At 56.2% G+C, this 26,294-nt stretch overlaps 4 protein-coding genes across 14 annotated transcripts in view; 2 read left to right on the top strand and 2 right to left on the bottom strand.

The window, feature by feature from the left end:
• Nucleotides 1-103: 103 nt before the first annotated feature.
• HINFP (histone H4 transcription factor) lies at nucleotides 104-14,849 on the bottom strand. Of its 7 annotated transcripts, XM_080567739.1 has the most exons (11): nucleotides 14,358-14,450; nucleotides 10,933-11,027; nucleotides 5,321-5,436; nucleotides 3,891-4,117; nucleotides 3,628-3,739; nucleotides 3,037-3,189; nucleotides 2,548-2,625; nucleotides 2,335-2,455; nucleotides 2,085-2,223; nucleotides 1,746-1,870; nucleotides 104-1,304 (listed from the first exon to the last, which is right to left on the bottom strand). In XM_080567739.1, the coding sequence occupies exons 3-11, from the start codon at nucleotides 5,409-5,411 to the stop codon at nucleotides 791-793; spliced, it is 1,560 nt and encodes a 519-aa protein (XP_080423865.1). In that variant the 5' UTR covers nucleotides 5,412-5,436; nucleotides 10,933-11,027; nucleotides 14,358-14,450; the 3' UTR covers nucleotides 104-790. The 7 variants fall into 7 exon arrangements, 6 of the variants coding, with proteins under 6 accessions (XP_080423865.1, XP_080423863.1, XP_080423866.1 ...); XR_013942019.1 differs by lacking the exons at nucleotides 5,321-5,436; nucleotides 10,933-11,027; nucleotides 14,358-14,450 and adding an exon at nucleotides 4,211-4,447 and having other exon boundaries at nucleotides 104-298; nucleotides 422-1,304; XM_080567737.1 differs by lacking the exons at nucleotides 5,321-5,436; nucleotides 10,933-11,027 and adding an exon at nucleotides 14,616-14,849.
• POU2AF2 (POU class 2 homeobox associating factor 2) lies at nucleotides 6,907-17,425 on the top strand. The gene is made up of 5 exons (XM_080567759.1): nucleotides 6,907-7,478; nucleotides 10,159-10,268; nucleotides 13,980-14,022; nucleotides 14,742-15,040; nucleotides 15,738-17,425. Exons 1-5 carry the CDS (start codon nucleotides 7,406-7,408, stop codon nucleotides 16,137-16,139), a joined length of 927 nt encoding a protein of 308 aa, XP_080423885.1. The 5' UTR covers nucleotides 6,907-7,405; the 3' UTR covers nucleotides 16,140-17,425.
• A 1,416-nt stretch (nucleotides 17,426-18,841) lies between these two features.
• Nucleotides 18,842-25,380, top strand: POU2AF3 (POU class 2 homeobox associating factor 3). 3 transcript variants are annotated; one of them, XM_080567765.1, is made up of 5 exons: nucleotides 18,842-18,989; nucleotides 20,774-20,868; nucleotides 22,599-22,656; nucleotides 24,099-24,325; nucleotides 24,777-25,380. In XM_080567765.1, the coding sequence occupies exons 1-5, from the start codon at nucleotides 18,983-18,985 to the stop codon at nucleotides 25,107-25,109; spliced, it is 720 nt and encodes a 239-aa protein (XP_080423891.1). In that variant the 5' UTR covers nucleotides 18,842-18,982; the 3' UTR covers nucleotides 25,110-25,380. The 3 variants fall into 3 exon arrangements, with proteins under 3 accessions (XP_080423891.1, XP_080423890.1, XP_080423892.1); XM_080567764.1 differs by lacking the exon at nucleotides 18,842-18,989 and adding an exon at nucleotides 20,054-20,087; XM_080567766.1 differs by lacking the exons at nucleotides 18,842-18,989; nucleotides 20,774-20,868; nucleotides 22,599-22,656 and adding an exon at nucleotides 23,091-23,499.
• POU2AF1 (POU class 2 homeobox associating factor 1) overlaps nucleotides 20,292-26,294 on the bottom strand; it is a 46,511-nt gene continuing 40,508 nt past the window's right edge. For all 3 annotated transcript variants that reach the window (XM_080567748.1, XM_080567749.1, XM_080567747.1), the window contains one exon: nucleotides 20,292-20,491. The gene's annotated coding sequence lies outside the window, so the exon portion shown is untranslated. The remainder of the gene's footprint in view (nucleotides 20,492-26,294) is intronic.

Here is a 26,294-nt window from a genome sequence, read left to right as displayed (position 1 = left end):
TGGCAGCTCCGTGGCGGGGCTGCAGACCCCGGGCAGCTCGGTCTCACCTCGCAACGCGCTGCGGCGGGCAGGGACAGGGCCGAAGCAGACACCGGACGCCAGCTGGCCTGGCACGCTGCCGTTTATTCGTCTCTCCAAATCACACCGCCCAACCGGGAGCCCGAACCCCAACGTGGGGAGGAAACCCGGGGGAGAACAGAAGCACGAAGGCAGCTCCAAGCCCCCGGCGCTGCAGGGGAGCAGAAGCCTCTGAGGGAGAGCACCTGCAGCCCTCTCCTTCCCCCCCCCACCGAGATGGCTGCAGCGTAATGGGATCAGCAGCGCACGACGATGCGCGGGGAAGTGATGATGAGGGCAGACGAGGAGCACGCTGCCCCTGGAGCACAAGGCCGGGGGAGAACGGGTCTGCAGAGGGCCTCACGCCTCCCCGGGTGAGCGATTCTGCCGCACATCGCCTGCATGGGGAGAGCCCGGCTGAGGACCGGGCTCAGCGCGGGCCCACAAGGGGGCCGCGGCACCAGCGAGCAAACCTGGGTCAGGCTGAGACCAAACCCGGAGGCGTGAGAGGTCCCCAAAATAGAGAGAGAGCTCTTTCCAGCTAATTTTTGTGACCCACGGCCAGCGGACACCAGTCCCTCTCCCCCGCCACGCCGCCCGGGTGGGTGGGAAGCCAGCCGGCGGCACGTGGGAGAAGCCACCTTCAACTTTTCTCCCCCGGGTACTTCCCAACCGCCCCCCGAACCCCAGCGGAGGCCCGGGACTTCCAGAGGCAGCGAGGCAGGCGAGCTGCTCACACGATCTGGATGCCCAGCTCCTCGGCCGTCTTCTGCAGGCGGTCCATGACGTTCTCCTCCAGCTCCGCGGGCAGCCCGCCGGGCTCCGCCAGCCGCTCCTCGGCGGCCGCGCCGTAGTACGCCGTCTCGCTCTCGCCGCGCTCGTCGGTCCGGCTCGCCGCGCGGACGACGGGGCTGGCCGGGGCGCCGGGCTCCCGCTCCGGGGACGGAGCAGCTCCCGGGAAGGCGCCGGGCGGCGCTGCCTCGGGGCCGGCAGCAGAGCGAGCCGCGGCGTGCTGCGGGGCCGCCTGCCGCTCACCCGCGCGGTTCTCCGCCGGGGAAGGCTCCGCGGGGGCCTCCAGGACGATGCCCCGCAGGTTGCCCTCGCCTTCGGACAGCACCACGCAGTCGGGGGAGCCATCCAGCGCCTCCCCCCGCTTCTCCCTGTCCTTCAGCAGCTGCTCCGTCAGCTCCACGCTCTCGTAGCGCACCAGCTGCAGCCTCATGTAGCCATCCTCGTGTTCCTTGTACCTGAGCGCAGATGGGGAATGGGGGGGTGACGAGCTGGCCACGCTGCAGACCTCCCCCCGGAGAAGGGCAGCAGCCTGAAGCAGCAGCCAAGGAAGGAGAATCACATTTTGGGCTCCAAAGCCCGGCGCTACGAGGGCTGTAGCAGCCAGGAGATGGATTTCTCTCTCCAGGGACACGTGGCCCCGCCGAGCTCGGAGGAGTCCCACGAGGCGCGGCTGCGGCGGCACCGCGCTGCCCACGCTCACCTCTGCCCCGCTGCTCCGTCACTGTGCCGAACCCCACCGAAAACTTGCCGCCCCGCGCCTCCCAACCGCCGGGAGACGGGGCTGGAGCACGCCACAGGCAGGTGCCAGCACCCAGGTGCTGTCGGGTCACCTTGCCGGCTCCAGGACGCAGCCCGGCTGCCTCCTGCACTCGAAGGGAGCTAAAGGTGTGCGGTACCTGAAGCGGGGGTGCCCCGAGGGCCACTTGAACTGGTGTTTCTTCCTGAGGTGGACGGTGAGGTTGTTCCCACGCGTGAAGCACTTGTCGCAGACGTGGCACTTATAGCGGGGCTCCGAGTCACCCTGAAGGGCAGAGAGGGGGACGTAACCGCCCCGCGAGCGAGCAGGGAGGGAGGAATCGGGTTCCCCGACGCTGACACGAGGCGGCACCGCAGCTAGAAAGAAACGCAACCTGCCCTCACGCTCCTGAAGGCTGGGGCTGCGTGTGAATTTAGTGGGTGTTTTGTTTGTTGTTTTTTTTGTTTTTGTCTCATGCTTCTGGAGAGCAGGGCCCTACCTCGTGGACCTTGCGGTAGTGCAGCTTGATGGAGCAGAGGGAGCGCGCGGTGAAGCTGCACGCCTCGAACTCGCAGCGGTAGGCTGGCTCCTTGCTGTGCGTGTCCAGGTGCTTCCTCAGGTCGATGAGATTCTTGCAGCTACAAGGAAACGATTGAAGGAAGCAGGCTGGGTACCGTGCAGGGCAGAGTCGGGCCTCTGGGCGCTTTTCTGGCACCGGGCTGGGAGGACGGCAAAGCCCCGGCCCTCACCTGTAGTCGCAGTAGTCACACTTGAACGGCCGCTCCTCGCTGTGCCGAAAACGGATGTGATTGCGCAGGGAGGAGGGCAGCGGGCACGTCATGTCGCACAGCGGGCACTTGTAATGGTTCACTGCGGGGAGAGACGGGGGGGAAACGTCAGCGCGGGGCGGGGGAAGAGCGGGCGCTTCGGAGCTCGGCTGGGAGAAGGAGCCCTCTTCTCACCGTGGTTCCTCATGTGGTCGCGGAGCAGCCTCTCTGTGGCAAACCTCTTGGAGCAGTGAGAGCACTGAAACCTCTGCTCTGCAGCGTCAGGGCCGGGGAGGAAATGGAGGGGGCGGTGAGAAACGAGATCAAAGCACAGGGAACAGCCCCAAGGGCGGCACGCGAGACAAAGGGGTCGTTACAGCCGAGCTGGGAACCCTCCTCTCCAGCGAGGAACAGCAGACACAAAGACAACCCAACAAACAAACAGACAAAACACGTGCAAGGACCAGGCCGCCTTCCTTTTGCGCAGCCTCTGGCCGGCCTCCAGCCCTCCTGCCTCTGCCGCACGCCGCTTCTCAGGCTCTTCAGTGTCTTAGCTCCCGGTCCACAGAGAAGGCAGGCTGTCTCAAAGCTCCCCACGCCCGACCCTTTTGCTCCCCGGGCCCAGGCAGCCCCGGCAACCCAACCGCCTGCCCAGGGGGCTGCTCCCCGCCCGCAGCAGCTTACGGTCCAGCGCAGTCTGACGGCGGATGTGGTCGAAGAACTTGGTGTTGTTGGCGAACATCCCGCCGCAGGTGGGGCACGCCACCACCTTCTCCTGTGTGTGGCTGCGCAGGTGCTCCCGCAGCTTGCAGCGCCCTTTGAAAGAGCAGTCGCAGTCTGCACAGAGAGGAGAGAACGCCGTGAGGGTCCCCCACAGCAGGGCTCAGCGGGGTAAGCGTCCACAGCCCGGCTGAGCGGCAGGCTCCTTGGAAGACGCAGCAGGATGGGAGTGCTGGTGTCCAGCTGCCGCGGGCCCCCTGGCACCACAAACATTTAAGGCAATTGCACGCACGCAGAAGCGAGAAATTATTTTAAAAATCTAACTGGAACCTTTACTCTTATGTAGCAATTAACCTTAAGTGAAAAGTTCAATATCAAACACCCTGATAAATCCCCTGAAGGAAACCTTACAGGAGCATCATTAGGATTATACAGGCGCCCTTTAGGTTTCAGAGCTCTCTGAAACCATGAAAGGCACACAGAGCCCTCCTGCACAACCCCTGCAGCCCAGCCCCACGCCAAGCTCCCCGGAGCGGCCCCGCACGCCCCCGATACCCTTCCAGCCGCAGAGCACCACGTGGTTCTCCTTCCCGGCTGCCTTGTACTCCGAGCAGAAGCTGTGGTCCTCCACGTGCCGATAGAACCACTCGGGATTATCAAACGACCTCTGTCGTGGAGGAGGGACAGGCAGAAGAGGGTGAGATGATCACGCTGGCCTCAGCCCGCGCGCAGCAGGCCCTCTTACACAGGTACGCGCAGAACCAAGGGGCAGGGGAATGGCAGCTCCCCTTCCCTGGGCCGCCGCGCGGTGCCCTCACCTCACAGTACTCCCACAGGCAGAGGAAGTTCTCCTGGATCTCGGGGATGATGTTGCGGCTCTGGAAGTCCAGCTGGCAGCGGCTGACGTCCGGCTGAGCCCGCAGGGCGCGCAGCCCCCACTGCTTCAGCTTGGTGTGGTAGCAGTGGAAGTAGACGTGGCGCACCAGGTCGGCCGGGCTCTCGGGGGAGCAGAAGCCGCACTCCTGCCACAGGCACGTGTACTCCTCTATAAAAAAAGCCAGAAAACAGAATAAAAGCTTAACAAAAAAACCCAAATACGGACGTTTTCGGACAGAACCCCCCCGGGGCGGCCCCTCACCCAGCGGGTCCACCTCGTCGCGCCGCTCCCCGGGCAGGTGGTGCCGCAGGTGCTGGGCCACATGCCCGCAGAACTCCTCCATGGCGGCGGCCGCGTAGGAGCAGGCGGCCCACTCGCAGCGCAGCACCACCGCCTCCCTCACGGGCGCCATGGCGGCCAACCGCGGCCCAGGCCCGGCCCCACACGGGGGGCGCCGGAACGCAACGGACCGCGCCCCGACGGCCAGCCAATGGAAGCCGCCCGCCCGTCAGCCGCCGGCCAATCGCAGCGCGGGGCGCGGAGCCGCGCGTACTGCCGAGGAGAGGGGGCGGGCGGGAAGCGGAGCTGGGTCACGAAGGTTCCGGGCAAAAATCCGCCCCCCCCCCCCCCCCCCCCCCCAAACCCGAAAACCCAACAGGGCCGCGACCCCCCGGCACCGGCCCAGGGCTGCCCGAGGAGCCCCTCAGCACCGTCATCGTGGGCAAAAAGTTATGCATGTCTGCCCTCCTCCACACATCTCTCACCCCCCTCATAACATGGATATAGGGCAGGATACGGCCCTGTGCAACGTTCACCCATCATCACCTTGCTGGCTCGTTGGCATCGCCCAGCTCAGACCCCAGTGGAATCATTAGGGTTGGAAAAACCCTCCGAGATCACCTGGTCCAACCATCCCCTACCACCAATGTCACCCACTAAGCCACGTCCCTAAGCACCACATCCAACCTTTCCTCAGACACCCCCAGGGATGGTGACGCCACCACCTCCCTGAGCAACCCATCCCAACGCCTGACTGCTCTTTCTGAGAAGAAATGTCTCCTCATTTCCAACCTGAACCTCCCCAGCTTGAGGCCATTCCCTCTAGTCCTATCGCTAGTTACCTTTGAGAAGAGGCCAACCCCCAGCTCCCCACAGCTTCCTTTCAGGCAGAGATCAATAAGGCCTCCCCTGAGCCTCCTCTTCCCCAGACTAAACAACCCCAGTTCCCTCAGCTGCTCCTCACAGGACTTGTGCTCCTCAGTGTGCAAACACAAGCCCAGACCTGCACAGGATGACGAGTGCAGTCCTTCGGGACTGCAGCAGGACCAGCTCACACCTGGGCTTGGTAATCTCGTACCCTAGGCTCCATACCTGGCATGTTAGGGTTTTTGGTGCAGGTCCTGGCTCTTGCAGCAGCAGAAGGCAAAGATTGGCACAGGCTTTGCAGCTGCCACAGATTCATTTCAACGCCTCCAGGACAAATGCCGCTGCCGTTGTCAAAAAAAACACAAATTCATCTCAGTGCACACGCTTACAATCTAAATACACACATCTGGGCATCCTGGCCAAACACAAAACACAAAACCCATGCTATCCATCGGTATTATGTTGCCGCTGTGAGACAATGTGACATATTCTCTTTACCCATTAATGAAAAGACAGATTGAAATGACAGTTTGAAATAAACAAATATGCATTGAGTATTGCATCTGCTGCTCCAGGCTTTTGTAGTAGAGAACAGAGACGCAATTCTTAGAACGGTTTGCTTTGGCACAGGTAAATACCATGCTAAAACAGAATGGGACTGTATAAAACGTGCCATAAAAAGGTGCCTTGTCAATACACAATTGCTTCCATAACTCCTATTGTACACACGGTACATGCCTAAATCCACTAAATAATATAGAAAATCTGGATCTGATGCTTTTTCAATGGAAAATGCAAGTTAAGGGATGGATTCCCTCTAAAAGAAGGCTGAGTTTTTATTTTATCTCTGTTTAATTATTTTCTGCAGGACCTGTTGTTGTTTTCAGTGTAATTGTTTTGTAATCAGTACAGAAAACACCTGGACTGGCTAGATAGCACAAAGCTATTAGCTTGAACAGGGCTTAGCTTTAACTTGTGAATCCTAAAGTATATAAATATCTGGCACAGGAGACAAAACTGGATGGGAAGCCTGCCAGGAAGCAGGTGGCAAACTAAGCTTATTGCTGACAAGGCAAAGACAACTCTTCTGTTGGGACCTCACATCTGCCCACGCTTCCCTGCCCTGCCTGGTGCCTCCTGCCCTTGTAACACCTGTCAGCACCGCGCATACCAGGTGGGGGCAGCCAGGGACAGTCTGGCCAAAATAAGACTTGTCCATGGAGAGGGCGAATATACACGGTCTAAAACTCCGTTCACAGGAGCTAGGGTTTTCCAAGAGACTGTGGAATGTCCTCTTGGTCCTGAGCACTGCATCTGAGCAGGCAGAACACCCGAATCGTTCTGAAAGTTGGGAATTCTGTACATTGGGAATTACCTGTGATGTTATTTCAGCTCTGCCTTCCCTACTTTCCTTGATGACCTGATCAGATCAGCCTTTGCCAGCTGCTGCCCTTTATATTTTACTTTTCTTCTAAAGGAAAAGAATAATTACACTTAATAGTAATAATAATAATAATAATAATAATAACAACAACAGCCTTCCTCAGGAAGTCAGTTCACGTGACAGGCCAAATTCATCTCTGGGCCAACGCAAGGGAGAGCACACAGAATTATAAAGAGAGACAGATCTTACCTAACAGACCCGCAAGCTGGCAGCAGGCTCCACAAGGAGGAATATTTAATTATGAGGAATCCAATGGCGCCAGTTTTGCCCTGCTCATGTAAGATGAGCACAGTAATGCCATGTACCAGCCCACTCTGCGCACAAAATGCTCCAGAGATCATCTGCCTCACTGCAGCCTGTCCTCAACGCATTGCTAGGCTGTGCTAGCTGCGTCGCAGGAAAATGGCTCTCAGAGAATTTGTGTAATGCCCAGGCTGGCCTGTGAGGTCCCAGACAGACAGTCCTACTTCCTGAGTATGGCTCGTGTGCATCTTCACCTGCACATGGACATTTCAGATTTACAGACAACACTGGTTTCCAGCTTGTTCTCCCACCCATGAAGGGATGGCCCATCACTGCAAGACTTACCAGCCTTTCACCTGAACCAAACATTTTCCACTGATGAACTCAGCTCAGTTTTCATCCATGAACTGTCAGCTCAGACAGGAAAGAGACCCACTGAGAATGATCCACACTGACCATGCAAATCGGAGCGATACACACATCAAGAGATTTGCATTTAAGCAAATCCCAAACAAGGTATTGTGGAGACATCACTAAATTGTAGAAAATATATTTCCATCAGGCTCAGCTGGAACTTTATCAGTGGAGAATGAGCACTGACTTCACTCTGCTCTGGGAAGCTCATGACAGCCCTTCTCCAAACTCCTGCAGAATCTGAGAGCTGGGACTCATCACCAGTGATCGCAATGGAAACAGGTGAGTCTCGGCACCTTGACTTTCCAAAAGCATAAAGATGCAGCAGCACGATGGAAGTATTGGGGAAAGAATATATCGTGCCATCCTTGGGCTCAAGTTAAAACAACGCAGAAAGGAGAATTGTCTAAAATCAGCATATGATACCTTTGCTATTCCAAAAAATTAACAATATTTATTTGAATATTCAGCCTTCCCTAAACCAAATTCAATTTTATTTTCAATATTTTTTTCCAAGAGGCAGTTATGCCAAAGCGATGTGAAATACAATCTAATTTACTTGAAAAATTACATCAACTCTGGCCTAAATTAGCATTTTCTTCCCTGATGCTGCCAAGAGCAGGATTATGTGGGGTTCTAATAGCTCGGCATCCGATCCTGCTGAATAGCACGCCAAGTTATTTTACTTGCATGTGCTGGGCTGCTTTGTTAAAAAAGGGGTTTGAGGACAGACAGAGCCCTTATATTGCTTACTTATTCTTTGTCTCAAATTCTTATAACTGTGGGTGTATGAGTGAAGAAACTTCAACAGCACAGCACCCTTGTGTAAAGGATGTATGGAAGTGTTTTTGAAGTGTTTTTAGACTGCAGTAAAGATGTTAGGGAACCAGGACTGCAGAAGTGCAGAGCATCGGACAGCAGCTGGAAATGGTCACAGAAGCAAGGTCAGTTAACAAAGATGTTGCAGGATTTGGCAATAGCAGGCTGATGAACAAAGGAATGAAAGCGGGCCATGGCTTTTCTAACAATGCTATTTTAGAGGTATCTCCATTCTGAAAATTAAATATGAGCATACTCATGGCTGGGGTCCCTCTGCCAAAGTTCCGTGCTGAATCAAGGCCTGAGTCTTCCACAGGACGCAGCCAGCAACAGCTGCCCGAGTTACTGGAGGCAGCAAACCATGGTGGAGCCCAGTGAGCTGTGCTCTGCAGTTCTGGCTCATCCATCAAATTGCAGTGCTGTATCTCTAAAGGAACTCACGCAAAGATCCCAATGCAGCAAGTATAGCTGTTTCTGCCACTTAATGCCTGCTCTGCCAGAGATTCGGAACCCCAGCTGCCAGCACGGGTACCCCTGCTTCCAACTCCTCTCAGTAAAAAAGAGCCCAGAAAAGCGGCTACAGGAGGGACGCTTCTTTGGGCCACAGACAAGAGCCAGTCTCTGTATACAGACAAATTTCTTTCAACCTCAAGAGTATTATATCCATTGCTGGCTGTGTCCTGGCTTACCCAGAGATGCTGGCTGGTCAGCATTCAGACTGTCTTCAGCCCTGTTTAGACTATTTTGATCATAAGCTTTTTTGGGGCAGTGTCCTTGAAATGTGTTTGCCTCGTGTCTTGGCTGAAGTCTCTCTCTGGTCAGTATTCAAACACCAAAACCAAACTGCAGTTGCCCCAGAATTGCAATTGCTATGCCCAACAGAAAACATCTGGGGTAACCCCAAGCCAGCATTGAGATTGTGTTGCTTCCACCCTCTTCCTCTTCCCTTTGTAAGCTCTCTGTATGTATCTTAGTGATATGGTTTAGTGGAGGTCTTGTTAGTGCTAGGACAGAGGTTGGACTAGATGATCTTGGAGGTCTCTTCCAACCTAGACAATTCTGTGATTCTGTATGTGCACCTGGGGATACTGTGCCTCACGAATCAAAGTGATAAATGGAGCCAAATGGCACTTCCTGAAAAGCAGGCGGGCAAAAAGATAAATCACAATTTCAGACAAACATCAGCTGCAGAATGGCTGTTGGTGCTCCCTCGGGAGAGCACAGCTTCGTGTTTTCCAAGGGATTAACTTCAAACTTCAGTTTTTCTCTGGAAGACTCCAATAAAAGCCCATCTGGACACTCCTCCCTGGCTCCGCAGGTGTGAGCTCTGTGCGGCGCAGCCCGTTGGCCGGGATAAAAGAGCTCCCCTGGAACTGCTCCCCGTACCGCTCTGCCCTCGCTTGTGTCAGAACACCTGTACACAAGGCAGATAGACCTCAAAGCTTTTTCCAGGCAAGGGAAGAGGACAGATGCTTTGCACCAGAAGTCACACAGACCTTACGTACAGGTTCTGCTGGATTCCAGGCAGCTTGAGAGAACAGGCAGGACTGCCATCAGGGTGACATGGCTGAGACCGTACCCTTCTTTTCCTTTCATGGTATCTTCACAACCTAATTCACATCACCAATTAGAGAGGTCAGTCCCACCATTTGGGCTACTTCTGCCTTTGCTGCACTGAGATCAAAACTATCTCAGCCCCCAGAGCGATGTGCTGAAAGCCAGCAACTCCAGAAGGGCACCGAGGAGCTAAACCACAGCATCTCTGCTGGAAGCAAGCAGGGCTGTACCACTAAATCAAATTTTGCTGATCCAAAGGGGAAATGTAGGAGCCCCCAGGCACTCTAAAAAAAAAAAAAGGCTAAAGGCTAAAGCCATCAACCAGCCTGGCACTGATGGAACTGCACATAAACCTCATGGCACCCAGTGCTAACTGCAGGGCAGGGCACCTCAGTCTTTGTTCTCTGCAGACGAGCAGCCCTCACTGCGGGGTTCCTAAGGGATGGTTTTGCATGAATAATAGCAGTCTTACTTGCTGCCTCCCTAACTTGGTATAGAGGCAGGGAATTTGCTTCTTCCATAACAACCTCTTCCGCCTACTCTCTGCCTTTGCTGAACTCCTCTAACACTTCTCTCATTCACTTAGTTACTACAGATTTTGGCAAGCGAGTGTACCAAGGAGTGCGAGTGAAACACACAGTCAAAGACCTTCTTGCTGAAAAGCGATCCAGGCAGAGCAGTGGCTCCTGCTTCAGTGTAAGTCAGCTTTGTTTATTTGTTTGTTGTTTGTTTGTTGTTTTTTTTTTAAAAAAAACAGAAGTCAGTCCATGTAATCCTCTGGTTTAAAGAGCATTTGCATTGAGTGCAGGGCACTGCCAACATCAGGAGGGAATGGTGAAAACGTTTACACCACTGTTTTCCCCCAAGAGATCACAGATGGTTCCTTGATTTTTCCACATTGGTGAACCTTTGAGGAACTGAAGTTGCAGCGTATGTATATTTAGCAAATCAGTAACGCTGAATTTCCCATTCCTTTCACATCCTGCATATAACACCTTCCCAAGTCAGCTTGCTTTCTCACCAGCTACATTTGAACAGCTGAGCGCCGCAGAAATAGATGATCTTCCCTGAATGTTGTGCTCCTTCCAGCTCCTCTCTCTGGCATACCCAAGTGCCAGGGGAAACGCAGTGATGTTATGGTCTGGAAAGAGGCCAAACATCAGCTTGTAAGAGGTGATGTCTTTTTCAAGTGGTTCTATGGCAACAGGAAGCCTAAGTGAAATTATAGTACGCTATGTTGTTTTTTTTCTGGAATAGCCATACAAGCAATGGTGTCCCCAGAAGGGGCACAATACTGCAGGTGCCAGCACGGGGCACCCAGAGGCACTGTAAGCCACTCGCTGGGTGCTTGAGGTCTCACCTTTATCAGGCAGCAGCACCTCGCTTCCAGGCTGACCGGCAGCAGCGGGGCCTCTGACAGAAGAGGAGATGTAGCCAAGCTGCTGAAACTGGGTCCTGCAAGGAAAGGGTGGGAGCAGAGACCTGAATTACTGACAGCAGAAAACAGATTTTAGGAGTTCTGATGCTGTTTGCATTCACTGAACAACCAGATCCTTGTTGAGGACTATCATGCTTCACTTGCTCCCTTTCCGGAGGCAGCAGCTTTTTTGTTTAGCACCTCAACGTGTCCAACTGCCGGCCCTAGGGACTGTAAAACACACGCTACTTGCTTTATTGCCCTTTGCTTTATATTCCAGAGCTAGGTAGTTGTGTGTCTATCTAATGCAAAATTCACCCTATTGCTAATTCCCCGTGATAGACAAAAAATTATTGTGCAGGGCAAACATCCGTATTTGCTGGAACATATCATGAAAAGAACAACTGTAAGAGCAGCTCTTTATCTGACAGGTAACATAAGCCAGAATCAAAGCAAACAGCAGATGACTGAACACCCCTTTGTATATTTATGATGCGGTGTAATTTAGCTGCATCTTTTGTCTGAATACGATCTTTGCTCTGAAATCAGTAAATCCTTGCCGTGCAAGGGAAGGTCTGCGGAGCTGAATCAAACTTCTGAGGAAAGGTCGTTGCCCATCAGAGGGCAGCTGATGGGCTGTTTACTGAGGCAGCAGAACCATTTCCGGACATTCAGGCGTGACACACATTAAACGATAGAAAAACAGTTTGTACCATGGTGAAAACCACGCAGTCTGGGCATCTGAATTCCCATCAACTGCAGGGCCAAAGGACTCAGCCCTGGGCTCCGGGGAGGGTCTGACACTTCTCCTTTGGCTCACTGCGGACAGAGGCATGACCCAGCTGTCACCCTTTGTATGATAAAAGACTTAAACCACATTCTTGTCTCAGGCAAGGACACTGGTCAGTGCACAGACGAGCACAGCAGCACTCAGAGGCTTGTGGCCAGCAAAGCACTTTTATTAACCCAGGGCACCTGGGCTCCCCATTGCAGGGCCAGGGCCATAACACTCTCAAGTTGACCTGCATCCTTTTTACCCCTTTTTTTCCCCTTTTTACTGCCCCAAGGCAGCCCTGTAGCTGAACACGCCTGAGCTCCCGAGGTGAAGCAATGCAGCTGGGGGCCAGGCTTATCAGCAGCTGAACATGCTGCGGGCTCAAGTGATGCTGAACAGGCGCGCTGACGTGTTGCAGAAGACCCAGCTAGCCCAGTCCCACAGCGCTGAAAGGAAGTAATGCAGGGAGGAAATGGACTAATGGGCTTAAATTAAGCCGAGCCATTCATCACCTGATAAGGAGCCAGGAGGCAATGGAAACATAGGGCCCTGCAAGTCTGCGGGTGCTTGCTACAGAGAAAGCCAGGGGTGGGCAGCTGCGGAGGATCTTGTAATTGAATTAAGGCAGGTAAAGCCCTCACAGCTAACACCAGCTCTGCAGCTAGCCTTCACAGGGGTGTGCCAAAAATGCCTGTGACACTGTTTCAGTGGCTGCTGAACAGGCATGATCAAGGATTTACTCAGACGCACCACAGATTTGAAATGCTCCATAACAGAGGATGCCCAGGGACCTCCCCATTCTCGCAGCAAAACACCCCAGCTCTCCTCACCGCAGCCCTTCTCTGCTAGCTGCACCTCCAAACGCAGGCAGGGCACAGCGCTGCTGGTCCCTTACATCTCAAAGGCAATATTAGGGGTGCCAGGTGACAGTTCTGGGAATGTTTCTTGCTAAGACTGGGGTCTGAACACTTGTGCAGGGGGCTGCACCATCACCTTCAGGCAAAGATTCCTCTCCAGTGAACGCAGCCAGCCAGCAGCAGGATGCTGTGGCCACGGGCAGGCAGAGGAAGTGGTGGGGAAAACGCCCTGGAGCAGGAGAAGGGATCACCAAAACGGCACGCATGCAGCAGGAGGGGTGTCTGCTGACACCAGATTTGCATGGGGTGGCCTCAGCTCCGCAGGGCACTGCATTGCCAGCGAGGATCCTCGCTGAGGTCTGCGGCCAGAAGAGGCTCAGCCTTAGGCAGGTGCAAGCCCCGGCCCTGCAGGATGAGCGCTCATCTGCCCGCAAGCCCAAGGGCTCCTTCCTGCCACCTCCTGCGCCCCAGTGACTCCTGTGGGCTCAGGGCTCATTTCCATGACGGAGCAGGGAGCAGCTGCAAGCCTCCCCTGGCAGTAAAAGGAAGTCTTAGCACTGGCAAATTTAATTCAAATCTAAACCTCTAAATTTGGTTGCTTGCTATGGCAGGAACCTCCTGTTTGCACTATGCAAACTGGAAATAGCATGGCACCATCGCAGCCATGGGCACCGCGGGTCCAGAGGGCTGGAGGCAGACCTTGGCACTGCCCCGTGGACGAGCTCTGCCCCAGAGGAGCAGGTGCCTGTGCCACAGTGCCCTGTAAGGAATTAGCCACGCCGAGCACCGGGGTTGCTCAGGGCTAATCCTCCCTTACCTTGGGGCCAAGACACTGCTGTTATTATTGTTCTCAGCATTACTGTACCACCCAAAGAGGAGCCAGAGACAGCTGCCTTCCCTGCACAGCTCCCCAGGAGCCAGCTGAGGAGGCTCCATGGCAGGGAAGCACAACGGGGCAGAGCCAGGCTCGCATGTGGGCAGCACAGAGCCGGCCTGTTTTGACCAGCCAAGGACCTGTACACAAATTTTTTGGGACCTGTTTTACTCTGACACCAAAGTAACCGCTCAGCATTGTGGCTGCATTAAGGGACGGTGCAGTACATGAGAAAGAAGTCAGTTATCTTGGTATTTCTACTGTTATCAGCTCTGTCCAAGACCTTTGAAATCTCTTCTTAGCCTACATCTGCTAATACCTCAGAGGCCCCAGGCTTGAAATCTTGAAGTTAATCTCTTCGTACTGATAACGCCAAGGCTCAAACAGTACATCACAGCTATGCCAGCACCTTCCCAAACTACAAGCTCAGAGAACTACCTTACTTTGAAAATATTTGTTTTTAATGCATCTTTATGTTTTGCAGGGCAGCACCAGCACACCACAGTCATCTTTTGTCCAAATGCCAGGTGAGGTTTTCCCCTACCAATAAATACCTTCTGTGGGGGTTGGACAGAAGATACTGCTCCTCCAGAGGTGAGAGGTGAAGAAAGGAGCACAGGAACATGGCCACCCCTTTGAGAAAGCCTAGGAGGAAAGTATTTGAAAGAGCCAACACACGAGCAGTGGTCTGCTAGAAGGCCCCTATAGTCTTGCGTCAAAGTCCCAAAGGGAGGCAGAGGTAATTACAGCAGCTCCACATCTTTTGATGGAGATACCACTTGGTGAACCCCCTTCTGCCAATCTCTGCACCTTCCAGTTTCCACTGGAGCTGAAGAGAGAAAGCACAAAAGCAGGAACTGACCTGTGCTGTTTCTTGAGCTCCTGGGCAGGAACAGGGAAGCACACCTGGAACAGAGGCAGGAGGTTTTACAGCCTCTAATCCACTTCTTCCCCCCTGCAATTGTGGCAGAACAAGGAAAAAACAAAGACCTCATATTTAAAGCTTCCCCAAACACGTTTGGTTTGCTGCAGGTGGAGGTGATCTGCTGGATCAGGGGCAGCCCAGGGTGCTAAAAGCCTTGGGCAGGTACACCTGCTTCACATCAGGGTTGACTCCTACCTGGGGAGGTGCAGGAGAGGACAGGGCTCTGCTTGGCACCTATGGAGGTGCCCGTGGCTCTGCAGCTCCCCAGGTGCTGTTGGTGTGGTTTCCCTTTAGCCATCCCTTTTTTTCTGACCGCCACAGGTTCCCCTACCACGGCTGGTTACTACGGAGTCAGGAGATCCTTCACAGCTGACTTGGATTTCCACAACACAAAGCAGTTTGTCAGTGATGCCTATTCGTCCCCGCTGGGGTCCAAGCCCTTCACGTGCGATTCCTCCACCACCCAGGGCTACCCAACGCTTCTGGACCCGTATCTCCCCGAGCAATACGGGGATTTCCGTAGCGCTCCCCTCACGCCTGGTACCAGCTCCTTCTTCAGCCCTTCTTCACTGCCCCCTCTCCTGCCATCCTTCCCCAATGACACAGCGCATTTCCTACTAGTGAGTGACTCTGCGGTTCTCAGCCCCCCCATGAGCAATTACCCGATTGAAGCTGGGGTTAAGTCAGGGGGTCCCATGTGGGAAGGAAATGGCCACTGCACGAGGCAGCCCCAGCAGAATACACGGCGGATGGGGCAGGGCTGAAAGGGAATGATTTTTCTCTTTGTTCCCATCTCACGGCCCCTTTCCCTGTTGGAGAGTGGCTGCTAAATACATGATCTTCCCTGCTCCCAAAACAACAGCTCCGTTAAGCTCCTGAAATTTTCTAGAAACATCCTTTGTTGGCTCCAGACAGCTGCCTACCCCTTCCCTATTTCCCTACCCCAACGCCATCCCTTTCCTTACCCCATTCCTACCCCTACCCCTATCCCCATCCCTAACCCAATCCATGTCCCTATCCCTATCCCTGCTGCTTCCCAGGAGCCAGCTGGCTCACGCCGCAGGGCAGAGCTCCTGGGCGCTGTAGGATCAGGGCTGGTCAGTGCACTGGGAGCCTGTGCCCAGCTTGGCCCACCGCTCACACCACGGGTGTTTCCTTCCAGCAGTTTTAACACTGGAAACCCTTGTGAGTGTTCCCAGCCAGGCTTGGGGCGGGGGGAGTGTGGCATGGTGACGCCGGGCTAGGTATGCCATCCCCTCCAGGACAATCTTTAAACCTCACAGGTCTCCCTCGCCTTCTCTCCCCGCTTCCCTGCAGAGAGAGCCGTGGGAGCAGACCTCTCCTGACAGCCTGGGCCAGTCGGATGCCGCATGCTCAGAGCCTCCGCAGGCGCTGCCCGCAGGCACCGGGTGCCTCGCCTCGCACGAGCCCGGAGGCTCTTCCCCATACCGGAGCTCGGGCTGGACCCCGGCCGGCCCCGGAGCCCAGCCCTACCCCCTGCATCCCCTTGAAGATGCCCACTACTCGCCCAGCTACGCCGCCACCTCGCCCTACTCCTTCTCGCCCTTCGTCACCGCGGCAAGCGAGCTCGCCTCCAGGATGAGCCACCTCTCGCCGGAGCCGCCCGCGGAGCTGCCGCCCCTTCACGATAACTCTGCCTGGGCGAAGGAGGATGGAAGTCCCGTCTGGGGCACGTACGAAGGCCGGAGAACTTACTGAGGAGAGACGAGAGCTGGAGGGAAGGGCAGGCGCTGACTGTTATTGAGGCAAATGAGCTACTCGCACGCTTTTTCCTAGCAGTTTCCTTCAGACAGAGGATGCTAACAACACGCAATGCTTCATGCTCTGGTTAGAGGTCACTGGATATACCACATCTAGCTTACAGGGGTGCTCTGGTGCCTTAGGAAAGCCATAGCTCACAGTCCCGCTGTGCTACAAGTAAAATACACAGCCTGAAAAATACCTGCACATTACTGGCCTGTACTGCAAGGACACATCTCAGGTACTCGCCTTCAGATGCTGAGAAAACAGGTCTCGCCGAACCTTAAACTACACCCACAGAGCGGTGTCACCAAAAGAGGGTTGGGGAGCGAGGCAGGGGCTGGGGGAAGCCCTCATCGATAGCATAATGGTGCCTCGCCTGCCCCAGGAGCAGCGACCAAAGGCTCTGTGGGCTCCAGGAGCTGCCTGCACCTCGCAGGGCTGCCATGGGGACCCAGCCGACCTGCAGTCCCGGTGCCAGGCCGGGCTGCCACGGCCACTAGAGGTAGCTCTGCACACACACAAACACGGTCCCGCACAGACACCACAGCCTTCTGCACCCCTTCGCCCCCATCTTGCCCCTCACCACCAAAAGCCTCCCTGAGGGACCCAGGGCCTGAGAGGGGGCGGTGATGGGGTGGCTGAAGGCGCTGCTCGCCCCTTCTCCTCAGACCCTGGGGCTGGGTGGGCACTGGGAGCCCCCCGGCCCCCTCCAGGGACCAGGGCACAGCCTGGGGTCACAGGCTGCATGCCCTACAGCCCCGAGCACCCCTGCACAGGGGACCTGGGGACACGGCGATGCACCCACAAACAGGCAGCGGTGTTGGACCCCCATCAGCAACACTGCGTGGGGCTGCCAAGCGGGCCTGGCTGGTCCCTTTCCACAAAGCCCCCCCCTTACAGCCGCACAGCCACCCCCACCAGACAGCCCCCAGGCTGCTCAGAGCCCCTCCAAGCCCCCCCAGGCCGCACTGTTGGCACCGGAGGACGGGGTGGGAGTGCTGCAGCTTTCAGGTGCCACCACACCGCCGGGCACAGCCCAGCCCCACCGCTGCACCCCAGCACCCTCCCCGGGCCGAGCCCCCCGCAGCCCCCGGCGTGCGGCCGCAGCCGGCCGGGAGCACCCAGCTCCAGCCCTGCCTTGGCTCCGCTCCCTGCTGCCGCTTCCTGATTCCCCAGCCCTGTTCAGACCCGTCCAGAAAAGCAAACCCCCGCGGCTCTGCGTGCCCCAAGCCCTCACCCACCCACCCCGCGGGCTGCACCTTTCTGTTTGCCCCGAGGGGGCCAGCAAAGCCCAGCCCAGGGATGGAGCCAGCAGCCAGGGCAGAGGCGCTGGAGGTGTCAGACCCACTCTGGCACTCGACTCCTCACTGAAGCAGGGGCTCTGGAAACACTCCCAACCCCAGTCCATGCTGGAAAACCCCAAACGCCGTCCCTTCAGGGGGCTCCTGGCCACACTGGCTGCTGGTGGCCTCCTGGGGCTCAGCCCCCTGCCACCAGCGCTCCAGGGGGAAGCATCCCCAGCATGGTAGGAGCTGAGGGACCCTAACCCCTTGGTGCAGGCAGGCCTGCATTGAGACACCCCCTAAGCCCCCCCATGCTGCAGCACAGGACAGGGAGAGGGCTCCCCTCCGGGGCAGAGCAATGCTGGCCCCGCCACACGAGGGAAAGGATCGCCGCCGTGCCCACTCCTCCCCGAAATCGAGTGTATTTGTCCAACTTCAAGAGAAAGAAAAGATTCAGCTGCAACAATAGCCAAGCTGAGCAGCTGGTAGATTATTAACAGCCTGGCCTGCTTTCTGCCATCGGCCGGCGATTCCCGAGGCACGGCAGAGACTGCGGTGCCCAGGGAAAAGTTTAAGTGTGACCTGAAAAACCAAGCCCCCAGCTACACGGGTACCGTGTGGTGATGAGGGGTTGTCCAAAATGCGGGTTGTCTCGGCGGCCTGCAGCCCCACTGCTTGCAGCACACGGGGCAGGCCTGAGCTGAAGCATGCGACAGAGAGGCCACTTTGTGCAGCACCAGCAAAGAGCCCGAATTGGGGGAAAAAACGCATATAAACACCAAGACAAGGCCAGCATCTGGCAGAGGGGAAGGGGCCCTGTGGGAAGCAGTGGGGTTCGGGTGCCTTCCACCACCCTGGTGCCCAGGGCGGCCTCTTTGCTGCGCCACGCCCACCCCGTGCCATTTTGGTCTGAAAACCTTCGTATTTGCCCTTAAAAAGTGCCAAATTGTGCAAAAAGCCACGCCGTCCCTTGCAGAGTCCTCTCTGCAGGTAGCAAGTGAAATATGAGAGGGCTGGAGCCCAGCCTGGGCGGCTGAGGGGAAAACACTGAGCAGGCTTCGAGGCGTCTGCTTCGTTTGGGGAAAGATGGCTAAAACCCTGAAAATGTCAGAAAAGCAAGGGGTGGGGAGGGTGGCCCCACCGAATCCTGTTCCCCCAGCCCCTCTGCTAGATGGGGATGTGCTCGGTTTCACAAAAAGATAGCCCATTTTGTGGAGCCTTTGAATATTCAAATTGAAAGTATCGCGCAATCATTGATTGTCAAATCATTGGTTTCTAGAGGTTTTAAATACTTGGCATTAGGAGAGAAAAACTCAAACTTTTACCCGGGGGTATAAAACCATAATATTTGCCCGGCCACCACCTGCCACCGCCGCGGGGCCAGCGGGGCCCTTCGCCCCCAAACCCCGAGCCCGCCGCCCGCAGCCCCCCGGCCCCGCTGCGGGGCCGGGGCCGGGGCCGGGGCCGCCGCCGCCGGGGGTCGCCCGTGAGGGGGCCCCTCCGCCGCCGCTCGCCATGTCCGGTAAGAGCCGGGGGGACCCCCCGGTGGCCCCTTTTTTTTGGGGCGTTTCGGCGGCTCCGCGGGGTCATTTCGCCTGCGAGGCCGAAGCTCGGCGCCCGGGCGGGGAGGAAGCGGCGAGGGCGGGGAGGGGAGGAGGAGAAGAGGAGGAGGAGGAGGAGGAGGAGGAGGAGGAGGAAGGAGGCAGCGAAGGCTCCGCGGAGGGCACGGGCAGAGGGGGGGGGAGGCCGGGGGGTCGCGGTCTCGCCCCCCACCCCCCCCACCCCCGTCCCCATCCTGTCCCGGCCCCGGCCCCCAGCAGGGGGGGCTCTGCCGCCAGACCCCGGCCCCTCGGCGGGGCTGAGCAGCGCCGAGCCCCCGGCCCCCGCCGCCCCCCGGGGGGTTTGGGGCAGGCTGAAGGAGGGGCTGGGCGCCCCCCACCCTTCCCCGGCCGTAGGGTCCGCTAAAAGGGGGTTCTCAGCAAGCTCAGGAGGGCAAAGTCCCCTGGGGACCCGTCAGCATCTCCCCGGGGACAGGCAGCAGCGGGGAGGTGCGGAGCAGCCCCCCAGCCCTGAAGCCCCCAGCCCTAAAGCCCCACAGACCCCAGCCCTGCAGCCCCACAGCCCCCCAACGCCCCAACCCTTCAGCTCCCAAACCCCGCAGCTCCCCAACCCCGCAGCCCCCAGCCCTACAGCCCCCCGGACCCCAGCCCCGCAGCCCCCCAACGCCCCAACCCTTCAGCTCCCAAACCCCGCAGCTCCCCAACCCCACAGACCACAGCCCTTGCAGCCCCCAGCTCTCATCCCCCAGCCCTACAGCCCCCCGGACCCCAGCCCCGCAGCCCCCCAACGCCCCAACCCTTCAGCTCCCCAACCCCACAGACCCCAGCCCTTGCAGCCCCCAGCTCTCATCCCCCAGCCCTACAGCCCCCCGGACCCCAGCCCCGCAGCCCCCCAACCCCATCTTCTCGCTGCAGGCAGCAGCAATAGGGCAGGGGACCCGCAAGCGGCCGCGCCACTCTTTGTAGGGTCGGCCGCTGCATGAAAATACCAGCAGAAAGTCAGGACGGAAACCGAACTGCCAGAGGCTTTGAGTATTTCGGCATGAGCGCGGCGAGTGAAAGTGATTTTTCAGACTAGATAAATTCTTTGCCGTTTCCTGTACTAAAAATCCCTCATGGTGATAGGTATAGTGGCTGCTGGTTTTGTTGGTTTTGGCTGGATCGAAGACATCCTAAACGCTTTTTTTTTTGTTTGTTTTTGAAATAAATGGGAGTTGTACAGAACGAGCAAGACAAAGAGATAATCTCGGCTTTGCAGAAAGTGATTCATGAAAGCAGTCATTTTATTTGTGTTTTATTTAGCCCTCTGAATAACCACCCACATATTTGCATTGTTTTATTCCTGCTCTTCATCTGCCAGATGAAGTGGTTCCCACATCTATTTTCAGGTCCTAAGAGCGGCAAATATGACAGGAATTTAAATGGATTCAACAGTAGCACCAGATGGAGCTGGGTATTAGGACACCTGGAGGGGGGGAAAAAAAAATAAAGAGATACTGAAGAATAGAACACGTATGATTAATACATAAAATCCAACACCAACTGTTTCATAAATGTCTGCTTGTCACGAGCTTGAATAGCAGGTGTGAGAGAGGGCTGGGAACTCTGCTTACAAGTAACATCCAGAGACCGATAGCTGTCAGCTCTAAGTTGGTTTCTCGTAGAGCGTGTCTGAAAATACGCTGGATGTGCCGTGTGCTCTGAAAGTCTCCCACCCCGTAAAGTGTTTTTCCATGAATTTTTCCAGGAAAGCCCAAGGTGTACCAAGGCGTGCGAGTAAAGATAACAGTTAAGGAGTTACTGCAGCAGAGGAGGGCACGACAGGCGGCCACCGGTGCGACGGTAAGTGAAAAACTTTTGATGTCTGCTCTGTCTCTTCCCCCTTCACCTTTTATTTTTTGGCCAAGCCAGTCCCACTTGTGCTTCTCACAGCAAATGCGGTGTCACTGCTGGATGAGCCCCGTTTAAAATGTGGCGTGGCCGGGCTGAAGCAAGCTGGTGTGCTGCACCAGGTGGAGGATGTGCCCCTGGTACTCCTTCAGCCCTCACCACGCAGCTCTGAGGAGCACCCAGGGCAAATTTCTGCCCTGCTAAAGCAGCAAAAGGCGGTGGAGACGGGCCAAAAAATTGGGACTTAGCAATTGTCCCAAATTTTGGCTGGCAAAAAGGAAGAAAACCAGGCCTGGACAAAGAGCCCTTAAGCAGGGCTCTGTCCTGCTCCACAAGGGCTCCTTAGTGCAGGATGAGGGGCGCATCCCAGTGCTTGGCCAAATTCGGGTCTCCAGCATTGTCCAGCACCACCTGGGCAGCTCCGAGCCCCTTCTGGGAGGGGAAGGAGATCGGATCCTGGGCGCACAATGCACGCAAAACCATCCAGTCTTTGTAAGAGCCCTCCAGCTCCAGCCACGCTGGGGATTTGCATAAAAAAGGTTGGTAAATCATTACTTCTTCCTGGTTCGTGACACCGCCGCTTTGGATGGTTTTCAGATTTCATCTCCCACCTCCTGTGCCTGGCGGCAGCTGATTGCACAGAAAGCTGATCAGCCTGCAGGCTGGACGGAGAGGCTCGGGTGATCCGAGCACAGAGCTGCTGGGCTCTGGAAATGGGTCCCTCCTCCCCACCGGCAGCCACGGGGCTGCCTGGATCTGGTTTGTGCTTCCCACTGCAAGTTGATGCCCGCAAAGGGATAAGGGAGAAGGTGGCAGTGCAGGAGGCTCCCTCTGTGGCCTGAGAAGGTCCACGTTGTCCAGGGGGGGATCAGCTGCTGCCTGTTGGGGAGCTGGACTCGAAAAGTTCTGCCGCGGTGCAGGTCTGCAGCCACAGCGAGCAGGGGGAGCCCTGCAGGCGCTGTCAGAGCCCAGAACAGCCACTGCTTAATGAATTCAACCTGGGGATAGGAAGCTGTTAGCAGGGAAATGAGCCATCAGCCGGAGAGCATTTTGAATAAAGGAAATGAAGTGGAAATCTGTGTGAATTAAAACAAGGGGGGGAAAGGATTGACGTTTGCAGAGTAGATTCTGATCCCAAACAAGCATCGACCCTCCTGTTGCTTTTGGGTGGCTCTCTCCCCTCCGGCAGGTCAGGCTCCTAGGACAGATGCCGGCCTGTCACCTTCGGATTCCCATATCCCTCCAAAAATGAGCCTGTCCCTTTCCGCGGGGGTGCAGAGCTGGATCCCCAATGGGCATCAGCATCACCACCGTGAGCCAGCCCAGCCCTGGGGCTACCTGCAGTTGCCCGTGGTTGTGTTTTGAGACCACTATGGCTACAGTTGTCAGTGGCTCGCTCTGAATGATATTTATCCCTACAAGTTCTTTGGGTTTTCTGCTTTGCACCAGGTTGGTGCTGGGCTCCTCCAGCACCGTTATCTCCATAGGCTCAGGGGAAAAATCATGTTATGTGGGCTAATGTTGCTCTGTCAATACGAGGGAGGTTTGCACTGCCACAGCCACGAGGTAAATAAAGTTTACATACATAGCTTGAAGCGAAACCCTGACTTACCTCCGCACGCAGAAAAATGCCTCTGTGTTGCAGCATCTACAAACCCTCCTCTTCGCTTCTCTTTGGCCAGGTCTCGTGGGGCAGCAGCAGCATCCAGTTTTCGGAGTCTGTGTCTCCTCCTCACCCAGGTTGGTACAAAACCCATCCGCATGTCCCTTCCCAACTATTCCCAGAGCCCAGAGACCTTCCAGCCCTCGGTGCAGGCAGGCAGTGCCAGATAACCAGCAGTGCAGCCAATCAGCACCTGAACGGAGCCCATGAAATGCAGATGAGGATGCCGAGAGGCCGGCAGGGTACACATCACCCTCTACACCAGCACGCTCAAATGCTCTCAGTTTATGCAGTTTATTTTTCCCACGGCACGAAGGGAGAGCCCCTTCCAGGAGGGATGCTCATCCCCGAGGGAGCAGCGCTGCTCTCCTGGGGGGCCGGCGTGCTGTGCAGCACCGTGCTGAGCCCCAGCAGCATTGGCTCTTCTTGCTCTCCTGGCAGCCTTGGCAGGAGCCAGAGGAGTGTCAGGTTCTCAGCAACACAAAGAGTTCCTTCCTCCTGTAGGTGAACATCCAGGCAAAGGGGGAAGGGCTGGGGGAACAGCCCGTTGGGCTTTCAGAGCCTTCAATCGTTTTGCAGCCAAAGCAAAGAGACCTGAAGGGTTTGGCAGGTGTGAATATATACATTGTGTGGACAAGGAAATGAATAAATCATCAATAGTTGGGAATCAATTTGCTTATGTTAATACAGAAACGTGAGCCACGCTAAAGCTCTTCCAGGCTGGTAAATCGCCATCTGTTTACGTATTTTGGGTGCCTCTCACTTTGTCCCCCCCCATCCCACTAAACGCTCCCACCCTGAGCCTGCATGCGGTTCCGACTGAGTGACTCTACCCGTGTGCGGCCCCGCTGCCTCCAGACCTCGCCCCTCCATGTGCTCAGGGCTTTGCTTTTACCCACATTTGAGCACAGCACGAAAAGGTAATCATTCTGAAGTCATTTCTGCTCTACTCGTGCTCTCGCCTCTGGGTGCAAAGCCGCGTTATCGCCAGCTTGCTCCATTCCGCCTGCCCGGGGGTTTATCTCCTCTCTGTTTGCTTCAGTGGAGGCTAAAAGGGTAAATCACTCGTCTGTTACCCCGCTCTTCCTGCAGACGCAGCCACCCTGCTTCTGGGGGCTGGGTGAGGCAGAAGGGCAGGGTGCCTGTCAAACCCCGCGGCACACATCGCTGCCCGGGGCTGTGAAGTGCTCGCCTTCAGGGTGAAGCCAGAGGGCAAGAGCTAGAAGGAGCTTCCAGCCAGATCCCTGTCCGAAACAGCTGGGTGCAGGAGGGTTTCTGGCAGTATTTAAAGACATGGAGCTTTCCAAGGGGACTAAACTTCCCAATTATTTGCATATTTTTGAGTATCTTCCTCCTAGTGTCAGCTCCCCTAGAAAACGCAGCCTGAACCTGAGGGACCTTTGGCCATATCTCACCCGTATCTAAATCCAAAGGGCTACCGAACGCGTGAGAGTCCTGAAATCTCTGTGAAAACAGGCACCGAATAACCTGCTACTGCTTGCTTTACCTTCCCTCCTAGCGCCTTTCGGTGCAGAACCCATCTCTTCTGCTCCCAACTGCTGTCCATCGTGGCAGTTTTCCAACTGCCCCTCCTGCGAGGAAAGCCCGAGCTACTTGGAGCAGCTGGTCGACTCCTACCTTCAGACGGAGGCAACCTTAGAGCCAGCCCTCGGCGCTCTCCAGACGCCCTCGCACTACATCTCGGACTCCTTCCAGCCTGTCCCGCTCTGCTTCAACCAGGGCCTGGTAAGCACGGCGTGCAGGTGTGCTCAGGGGGAGGCTGGGGCCGGGGGGTCCCGTCCCAGAAGATTTGCAAACTGCTTCAGGGGCGTGGGGCGCAGCCACAGCAACACGGGCTGCTGGCGTGGTCCTCTGCCTGGGAGCAGAGGACAGGGAGGGCACTAGAGCCTAAAGAGGCTGCAGAAGAGGGGATGTCCCTTCTCCAGATCCTACAGATGTCCTGTAAGGAGTAGCCCAGTTCCTGTTAGCTGTTTAATTCGCGGGGAAGCCGCCCGTTAGCACCAGTGTCAAAAGAACTGCCAGCTCCTGGGGTGGCCAGCCCCTCCCGGGCAGGGCAGCAGTGCAGAAGTCCTGCCCGTTCCCCTGGTGCCCGCAGGTTCCCCAGATCACATCCTGAACCGCCCCGTTCTTTTTTTTTTTTTTTTTTTTCTCCTTTCTCTCCCCTCTCCACCTGCAGGCTGCCGGACCCCCGAGCTCGGCTGACCTGCCCAGCCCTCTCACCTACAGCTGCTCTCCCCCCCAGCTGCCTCCCTTCACCCCGCTGACCCACAGCCCACCCTCTGCTCTGGACACGGCGACCCACGGCTACCCGGCAGAGGAGTGGCCCTGCCACCCCCCGTCCCCGTACGCCGCCCCTGCCTGCTGCTGCGCAGCCTGCGGCCCCCAGCACGCCGACACCAAGGGCCCGCAGTTCTTCCCCTGCCCCAGCACGGACTGCCTGGACTGCCTCCCGCCCGTGGCCGACGACTTCTTCCGACGGGACAGGAGCTGGGACGTCTGCTACAGCTAATGGGAGCGGGGCCTCGCGCTTCTGCTCTGCCCGAACCAGATTAATTGCCCACGAACTCTGCAAAGTTGCACTGCCTCGCACGGTCCCATTCATCCATCACTACTCACACATCTCCTACACGATGTTGCCACTACATTAGTCCTCCTGTCTTCTACGGGCAGCTTTTTTAATGTTGTTTTCCTTGTTTTGTTTTTAGGAGATCCCAAGCTGCCTTACCAAACACATGTCATTAAGCCAGCTCTTTTAGTACAAATAAATCATTTGGTACTCACGCTGAAGCCCGTTTGTTACTCGCGTGCTTTTCTCCTCTGCTAATGACGGAGGATCCCGGCCCTGTCCTCACAAAGGTGAGGGTTTGACTTGAAGTCATTGAAGTCCTCCTGCCCCTGCCCAGCAGCGGGTCCCTCGGCACCCAGCCCGCTGCCACACACAGCTCTGAGATTTCCCATAGCTGCTGCGATAATTCCCGGGTGGTTCTTGCAGAGCCGGAAAACCGATGTTTTCCAGGCAAGCTCCGGGCTCAGCGCATGGACCACGTGTGGGAAAAAGCCCCTTGGGTCCACGCAGGGGTACAATCCAGCACCAGGCACCTTCGGCTGCTGCTCAGCACCGGCTTCCCCAGGAAAGCAGAGTTTGCTGATAGCAGGTCTTCTTTCACCACAGCCAGCTGAACAGGAGCTAAATGATTTATTTTTAAGTGTATAATGAGGAAGTTATCACAACTGAGGGTTCCCTGTTTTCCTGCATAACCCCAGACGTTTCCAGTCCTCTCCCTCTCACATCCTTTCAGCACCACTCAGTGAGGCAGGTTGCCAAGCCATTGGTTTCTCAGCTGAGCACCCAGGCTGGAAAGCAAAAAGCATTTTCCCATATTAAATCCACACAGAAAAAAAAAAAAGCAGCTACATCTATGAAGGCAAAGACCCGGTTTGGCTAGCTGCATGCTCATCTTCTCCCCCAGACACGTCCACAGGGAATTGAAAAGCTTTCCTCCCCCCGAGCTGACGTTGCCCAAGCGGCTGGGGATGCGAGACACGCACAGCTTGCCTGGCAAATAGGGAAGTTTCCTCCGTTCTACCAAAAACCCAACCACCAGTACTTCCTCACCCCGTGAAATCTATGAGGAACTAAGAGCAGAGCAACAGCTCTTAATGGAACTTTTAAAACATTTAGGTAATGCCAGTT

The sequence above is a fragment of the Anser brachyrhynchus genome, assembly GCF_964034855.1.
Source record: "Anser brachyrhynchus genome assembly, chromosome: 25".
Taxonomy (NCBI): Eukaryota; Metazoa; Chordata; class Aves; order Anseriformes; family Anatidae; genus Anser; species Anser brachyrhynchus.
Note: the sequence above shows the minus strand (reverse complement) of the source record. Positions and strands in the feature narration are given on the sequence as shown.